This window comes from Embiotoca jacksoni, unplaced genomic scaffold, assembly GCF_022577435.1.
Source record: "Embiotoca jacksoni isolate LCO1_2020_lvr unplaced genomic scaffold, fEmbJac1.0.p SCAF_9, whole genome shotgun sequence".
NCBI classification, from domain to species: Eukaryota; Metazoa; Chordata; class Actinopteri; family Embiotocidae; genus Embiotoca; species Embiotoca jacksoni.
The window spans coordinates 18,674,974-18,682,981 of NW_027185447.1; the positions used below are offsets into that span (position 1 = coordinate 18,674,974).

The window sequence follows — 8,008 nt, forward strand, 5'->3', positions numbered from 1 at the left end:
GAGAACCATTCAGAAAAGCTGGCAACGAGTCATTTTCACAGTAAGTCTTTCAAATTTATTATCACTGATGGTTCTCGCAACAACAACCAAGTCGATCTTTAGGTCATATATAAAAAAAAAAACCATATTTACAACTGCTCTGCGTGTTTAACGAGAGTATGAATGCGCCGGCGGTCCAAAAGCTCAGCACTCCAAGTTCTGACGCGCAAAACACGCTTCACAATGAAAAGAAAAGGTGTGAAGTCTGTCATAGAAAGATGTCGGGACGTAAAGAAAAGGAGGAGCTGCTGTCACTCCTTTGGTATCTGGTTCGCAGCGTTCGCCCGAAGCACCGCTCCCGGACTGGGGTACGGACGCTGCTGGAACAGAGGCCCCGCCGCCGTGGTGTCTGCTCCCGTTTTTGCTTCGTTACGTTTGGGAAGACCACTTGACCACGTTCCCCTGTAGAGGCGAGTACATGAAATGGCTATTGAAGCAGATCTTGTGTATCAAAAACAGTTTACTAGTCTTGTTAGAAATACTGAGACACACTGCAGTCAAGTCTTAAGAAAGTAACCCTGATCACGTGACCGTGACATCATCTAAGTTATCTATCACCGGGGAGAGGGTGTAGATAAGACCTTTTTTTTTTTTTTTTTATCACGGCAGACATTTTGACTTTTCTTAAGAGGAAAAGCACGTGTAAGACAAATATCACGAACGCCATTAAAGTTCCATTAAGTGTCCCGGTAAGAGAAACGAGAGCGAGCCCGACTGCATCGTTCAAGGATCCCGGAAGTCGCTCACGTTGATGGAATACAGTCATTTTTCATTTTATCAATTACACCTGTGCTTTTCTACGATGACGGGTCAAGATGCGTGCTGTGAAAAATGTTTATAGACCTTTTTTCACAGCTGACGTCTTAAGAGGCGGGGAAGCAGAGGTGCATTAATGACGGCCGCAGCCCATTTAGGGGGAGGTCCTTCTTTCCTCAAAGTGCCCGCAGTGGAACAGGCCTCATGTCGCCATTTAATGGTGCGTTCATGACCAACTTGGAAGTGGAAAAGTTCAGATCTTTAAGTGAGATATACCCGAAGATTATCGAGTGGCATATAGAAATATACTTTCTCTGAAAATGAGGTGAAACAGCCGGACTTGGTTAGCGCAGCCTTCCCTGTTCACTTGCTGTGTAAGATGTTAAAAACGTCAGTGCATCAAGACCTAGAAATGTAGTTTACAATTTCCTCCCTGTGTTGGTTGATATTGATGATGGTGAGGTTGTTTTGTCACTTTTCTAGAGCACATCTTCTGTGTTGCTTGTTAATGAACGCTCTCAACCAGAAGTGAGACGTTCCCAAGTGGGAACTTTTTCATTTCCCCGGCAGCCTAACACGCATGATATTATGGAGCCATTTAACAAACGGGGGGAGTCTGATGAAAAGATACAAAATGGTAATTGTTATAAGCTTGACCGATACTAGGAACTTAAAAATGTCCACCATTAAGACTTTGGTTTAGTCCGTCTCTCACAAGTTCACACGATTTTATACACACGTGATACTAAGTTTCTGGCTAAATTAATTTAAAAAAAAAAAAATAATAGTAGAAAACTAGTTATATAGCATTTTTCAAGATAAAAAAAAAGTGTACACTTTAAAGGACGAGGGTCAATTTGAAAATCTGTTCTGTTAATACTGTACCTCGGAGCATCAGAATAAGCACTTGGGTCCATGGGGTCCATCTCGTCATCTTTTCTGCCTGAAAAAGAGGATAAATAATTTAAATTTAGTCTTGTAAAAATCTACCGTGTGAAGATGTGTCGTGCGAGACAGATGTGCTTGTAGATATTACCTCTTTTGCCCTTGCCGTACGGCGCCATGTCCTCTCTCCTCTGCTTCCGTCTGTCTCGGTCCCTCCCGTCGTCCCTGTCCCTGTCTCGGTCCCTCTCCCGGTCCCTCTCTCGGTCTCGGTCTCGGTCTCTGTCCCGTTCTCGCTCTCGTTCCCGCTCCCTGTCCGGCTTCTCGAACTGCCTCTCGACTCTTTCATCTCCGCCCTCAGCTTAAAGAAACGAATCGAGAAAACGGTCACAAAATAAAGCACAGCTGAACGCAAACTGCCCATCGCAGATGATTTTCCAAATGATGACCTGAAATCATACCTCTGATTTTCTTGGCAGGTTTAGTTAGTACTGCAGACGGGTCGTTCGGGGACAGCCAGGCCACCAAATCTGTCTCCACGTTCCAGTAATAAGGAAGACCACTGTGGGTGGGAGGAAGCAGAAAATGAAAAGGTTGGAGTTGAAGACATAACCTAAATAAAATAATCACTGTCATTTATTGATGAATAATATCATCAGGAAATTGATTGAATTCATTTGATGATTCAAAAATATGTTGCAACTCTGCATGGCAGTAGTTATAGTGTGCTAGTAGTAGCAGTCCAGTCATCAAGGATAAAAACAAAAAAACACAGTAGTGGAGGGGCTAAGATTACATGTATGGAGACGATGACTGTTAAATTAATTTTTTTTTAAAAGACAGTGGGAAAAATATCAAATAACTGCGAAAAAATACAATACATTTGAAAACTGCCAATTTCAAAATATTCGTATCTTAATTATTTTACAATAAATAAATAAGGTGTCCCGTTTGTTTTTTTATTAATTCCAGCATTTCTATTGCAAAAGTGCAGTTTTTCAAAGTCCGTTTTCATTTCCCAAATTCATGTTTCCCTTTTTTTTCCCCACCACAAAATGTTTAATATAAATTAACACACGTCTGTGCCAGAGTGAGGAAGACATTCATGTGTAATCTTCTGGAGAAGAATTCAAAATTGACCCCCATAACAAACACAGTAAAAAACAAAAACAAAAAAAAACAATGATGATTTTATAAGACTTGAAAGACTTTTGAAATGGTTACAAGAATTACAGACCAAAAATGTTCATGCGTGTAAATGTGTTCATCGACAGCATCGGTGTATTAAATAAATCTAAGAGTACGTACCAAGCGGGGTCGAACACTTTGTACCAGTTCGGTGGGAGACTCTCTATTCTGGTGGCTTCGTAATCTACGTTGTTGTCATCGTAATCTTCAGCAATAATCTCTTCATCTATCTCTGGATGAAATGAGGGTGAGAAAAATCGTCACAAGACAAACGCAATAAGTGTTGAAATGTCAAGAGCCGAGGATGTGAAATCTGTTCCTGCTACCTTGGTCTGTGGGTTTAACGATCCCTCTCTTGGCCAAGCGGGCCAGCAGTGCCGGAGGAAGAGGCATCCTGAAAAAAACACAAGAGGTTAGGGAAGATCTTAATCATGATGCAACCTGGGCTGGAAACCCCTCTCTGGAAGTATAAAGCAGCACCCAATGGAAAATACTCAGGTAAAGTGCAAGTACCTCCAAATTGAACACAAAGTGCAGTACTTAGGGGAAAAAAAAAACACCTTAAAGTGACTATCCACACCACTGTTTCAACGGGGAACAGTGCTGGGACTCTAATGGGAGTTTATGATGGGGATTAAAAGATGTTTTTTTTGCTTCTGGATTTCTTATTTCACCATCTTGCATGCTGCTTTTGTGCTTTCTGAAGCTCCCGGTGAAATGTGAGCTTGTTGTACTAGATTGATTTAATCTGCCTCGAGTTTGGTCCGTTTTTTGTGTGTTTTTTCCCCCATTTAAAAACAAACTACACACTGTTCATTTTTGAAACTATTCTCATAGTATACGACAGATTTATATCCGCAGACATCAGAATAATTCGCCCCGGGTTTTGTTAAAACTCCGCCGTACAATCAAAGCAACAAACACGTCTTGAAAATAGCACACCTGAACTATTCTGTAAACATTAACGAACTGAAATCATTCCATTACCCTCTTTTTTTTGTTTGTTTTTAAAAGAAATTCGTCCTTTTGACCGTCGAAGCACCGAGAGTGATACGGCTTCCCCCCTAAAATAAAAAAAACAGCACACGGGCGCGCACACTGATGACGTCAGACGCTCGCTTGGCGACAACAAACATGGAGGAGTATGCCCGTGAACCCTGGTAAGATTATTATTATTATTTTTATTTTTTTTAAACATTTGCCTTTCACTGTATATTAAAACAAAAACAACAACAACAAAAAAACAGTTAACCATCGGTCCCACTTTGCATTTTTTTTTTTTTTTTTTTTTTTTTTTTTAAATGTCACGTTTAGTTTAGTCGTAGAAAGGCTTTGCGGGTTACTCGGCTCACTCAGGGAAGGTTCAGAGGACATAGAGACATAAAGCTGTTGTTAAGTGTCCTCTGCACAAACAGTGCAACCTTTAACATCATTTCACATTGGAAATATCACAGCTGAAGGTATGATAATATAATCTAGCCTGAGTTTTCATTTTATTTATTATTATTATTATTATTTTTTTTTTTTTTATGTGCCTTATGTGTGTTTTATGTTGCACGTGAGCTATAAGATACATTTCCTTCCTATTGTTCATCCAGATCCAGATATGACAGGCGTCTGCATTGTTTTGCATTTTCTTGGAACTGTCTTCCTCCTTCTTGTCAAATTTTTTTTTTTTTTTTTTTAATTTTTTTTTAACCATCTCATATCTGCATTTCTTCCTCCCTTCCCGATGCCCTCCTGCAGCCCCTGGAGGATAGTGGACGACTGTGGAGGTGCTTTCACGATGGGTGCGATCGGAGGAGGGGTGTTCCAGGCCATCAAGGGCTTCCGCAATGCCCCCGCTGTGAGTTCACAACATAAAGATGTTTATTCTCTGGCTCAGCAGCAGGTGTTTTTTTTTTTTTTTAAAGGCAGACTTGAACAGTGCTGTGATATTTCAGGGCGTCGGACACAGACTGAAAGGGAGCGCAAACTCGGTGAGAATAAGAGCTCCACAGATTGGAGGTGAGGAGGTCTTGTTTCGTTCACCATTATCTGTTTCCTTTACTGAAGCTTTTAATCTGTCACGGTGAGTCAGTCTGCAATGCAGCATTCTTCACGTCAGTTGTTTACAATTAGTAGCTCGGTCATGTCACATAATTATTCATGATTGTATTGTCTACGAGCAAAAACCGTGCATTCAGTTAGTGGCGTTCGCCGGGGTGTATTTGCAGGCAGCTTTGCTGTGTGGGGGGGGCTCTTCTCCACCATCGACTGTGGTTTAGTTCGCCTGAGAGGGAAAGAGGATCCCTGGAACTCCATAACGAGCGGCGCCCTGACTGGAGCCATCCTGGCAGCACGCAGTAAGAGGAAGCCCGCGTAGCACCCAGACGCTCTCTCCCCGTGTGTCTTGACCATATTAGATGACTTTGGTGTGATTAACTGAATCATATTTTTTTTTTTTTTTTTTTTTTCAGGTGGACCATTAACCATGATGGGTTCTGCCATGATGGGAGGAATTTTGCTCGCTATCATTGAGGGTTTTGGTATTCTGCTAACCAGATACACAGCGCAGCAGTTTCAGAACCGTAAGTGAAGTTGAACTTTTTTTTTTTTTTTTTTTTTTTTTTAAAGTAGCTAGAATCACTATTTTATTTTAGAGCCCGGACAATTTTATTAGCCAATATGGGCCTGTCAGATACATAGGAATCGGCCTGTTTGTTAGCTGATATGACAACTTTTTTTTTAACAGAACATAATGCAGAAAAAGATACTAAATTAGAAATTCTTCTTTTTTGTGTGTTTTTCTTTTCTTTCTTTTTTTTGAATAGTTATTCGTAATTATTAAATTCCTTGGCAAGTTTTCTGTTTCAGTGCACTGACGTCGGTGTGGACGTTAAACTGTGAAATATGGTGCTTCCGTCACAGTTTTGTAAAAAGTGTTTGATAACTACATTTTAGGGATCCATGCAAAGAATTGTGTTTATATATACGGTATATAAAGTATACATACAATACGTACATATATGAATATTGGAATGTTTTGCTCCCTAATATCAGTATCAGCCCAAAAAGTGTGTTATTGGTTTATTGGCTCTATTTTATATAAGCAATGAATCACATGATTGCATACAGTACCCTCAAGGGTCTTCACAGTTTGAACAACATACAGCACCTTTCGTCCAGACCCTTAAATCTGATAAGGTATAACAGCCCAAAAACACTTTAATGGGATAAGAATGGAAGATCCTGTGTGTAAAGCAGCACAGCTGGTTTACATTATAGACCATTTTGACTTCCCATAGTAGAAAAAGGTGCAAGTAGTTCTATAAGCAAGGCTTTACTCTGTTCCAAGTGTCCCTGTAAGCCATGATTGTGTGGCAGCGAGCCAGCAGGCATAATACCAAGACCCAGAAACTGAAGCGGATAAATAGTTCAGCCATCATTAATTTTATTACTTAGACTGCTGTGATGTATCTTTTTGTGAAGTGGATGAGATGGCTTGAAGAAGAATTACCCCACTAAAAAGCAGACATAGACCATTTGTAAAAGTCTGAGTGTACTTAAGAGAAACATATATTTTGTCCTGATTATATTAATACCATGTATGAGCAAGAAACACAGAAACCTGAGAAATAAAATTTGCGGTGCCTCCTTTCTTGTTTTTCCCCAGCTGTCCCCTTTGCGGACGACCCCAGTCAGTTACCTCCAAAGGACGGAGACCAGCAGGGACCAAAGGGTCAGTAGTGAGAAGTAAGGCCAGCTGTGTACACAGTGAGTCAAATCAGAGCGTAACGGGAACCCAGAGGCGCCAACAGCAGCTATCAGGATGATCACGAGGTGAAGGTTCCCCACAGGGGGTGTCAGGTAGACGCACTTTGCACTTAAAACTCAGGGCAACTGAAAAGAGTTATAGTCATTTATGAGTCAGTGTTTGTATGTGAATGGATCATTAAACATCCAGGCGACATCTATATATTATAGGAATAGTTTTGGGAAATGTGTTTTTTTCGCTTTGTTGCTGAGAGTTAAAGAAGAACATCGAGCTATCATGTTTGTACAGTAAATATGGAGCTGTTGCTGAGCTTCTCACAAAGACTGGAAACGGGGGGAAACAGCTCGCCTTGTTTTCTCCAAAGGCAAAAAAAAAAAAAAAAAGTAGCATCTCCGAGGTTCACTGATGTACTTGTTAAATCTTGTTAGTTTCATCTGTTCAAAGACAGAAGTGTAAAATATTAATTTGTTGTTTTTATGAGGGGCTACGTGGGCTGCATCTTCTCATGTAACTCTCCACAAGTGAATATAATTCCCAGAATGTCTCGGCACTGCTTTACGCCTCCAAAGATTTTACGCTCGGACACATAGATTCAGTAAACAGTGAATCCAGTGTTTAAATGGCTGCAAAGCAGAAAGGTAGAAGAAAACAATTACGTTTGAGACATTAGAGAACCTTGGTTTTACCACAGCGAATATGTATTTATGTGTGTTTACATGTTAGCGGTGAAAATCAATGCAAAGGACTGTGAGTGCTTCTAAACTGTGTGTTTGTGTTCAAAATGGCTCGGCGAAGCCTCATTCCATTCTTCTTTTGCATCTCAATAAGTTATTGCCTCGTGTGGCAGCGTTAGTAATTTGAAAACCTTCGTTGAATATTTAATGTCTTACATAGTAGATTAGATGTGCAAAAATCACATCGTGTGTGCAACACTGAAAAATATGGATGAGTTTCTAGAAGTTATGATTTAAATTACTTAGATGGTACGGCTAGCCGGTTATTATGCACCCCTTGTCACTTTGATTGCTGCATCATCCATCAAGCGACCGAGCACTTTTTAAACTCTCTCTTTTCTTAAAATAGTAGCACCCTCCGCGGCACAGACAGGATGCAGCATGGTCCAGTGGATTGCTGTCTAACTCTGTATAGAGAGAATGTTTATTTTATCTTAATATATTTATTGTGCAAATGTTCATCAAAACAATAAAGGTTTTAAATGTTTACGAATTGAATTGATGTCATGTTATTGTCATGGCCCGATCTAATGAATGATTTTGTCTGATTTAAGATGAAAGCAGGTAGAATGCCTTTAATCACAGTCATGTTTTGTTTTTACTGTGGACGCGCGCCCCCTTCCGCCGCTCCTGCGGTACTGCGCTGAGTGGC

General features: G+C 40.4%; 2 protein-coding genes across 3 annotated transcripts; one reads left to right on the forward strand and one right to left on the reverse strand.

Moving 5' to 3' along the window:
• Positions 1–29: 29 nt before the first annotated feature.
• pqbp1 (polyglutamine binding protein 1) lies at positions 30–3,941 on the reverse strand. The gene is made up of 7 exons (XM_069141641.1): positions 3,853–3,941; positions 3,192–3,259; positions 2,986–3,097; positions 2,139–2,239; positions 1,832–2,038; positions 1,681–1,738; positions 30–441 (listed from the first exon to the last, which is right to left on the reverse strand). Exons 2-7 carry the CDS (start codon positions 3,256–3,258, stop codon positions 291–293), a joined length of 696 nt encoding a protein of 231 aa, XP_068997742.1. The 5' UTR covers position 3,259; positions 3,853–3,941; the 3' UTR covers positions 30–290.
• timm17b (translocase of inner mitochondrial membrane 17 homolog B (yeast)) lies at positions 3,883–7,843 on the forward strand. 2 transcript variants are annotated; one of them, XM_069141642.1, is made up of 6 exons: positions 3,883–4,025; positions 4,612–4,711; positions 4,809–4,872; positions 5,082–5,210; positions 5,325–5,435; positions 6,521–7,843. In XM_069141642.1, the coding sequence occupies exons 1-6, from the start codon at positions 3,967–3,969 to the stop codon at positions 6,592–6,594; spliced, it is 537 nt and encodes a 178-aa protein (XP_068997743.1). In that variant the 5' UTR covers positions 3,883–3,966; the 3' UTR covers positions 6,595–7,843. The 2 variants fall into 2 exon arrangements, with proteins under 2 accessions (XP_068997743.1, XP_068997744.1); XM_069141643.1 differs by lacking the exon at positions 3,883–4,025 and adding an exon at positions 4,239–4,325.
• The last annotated feature ends 165 nt before the right edge of the window (positions 7,844–8,008 follow it).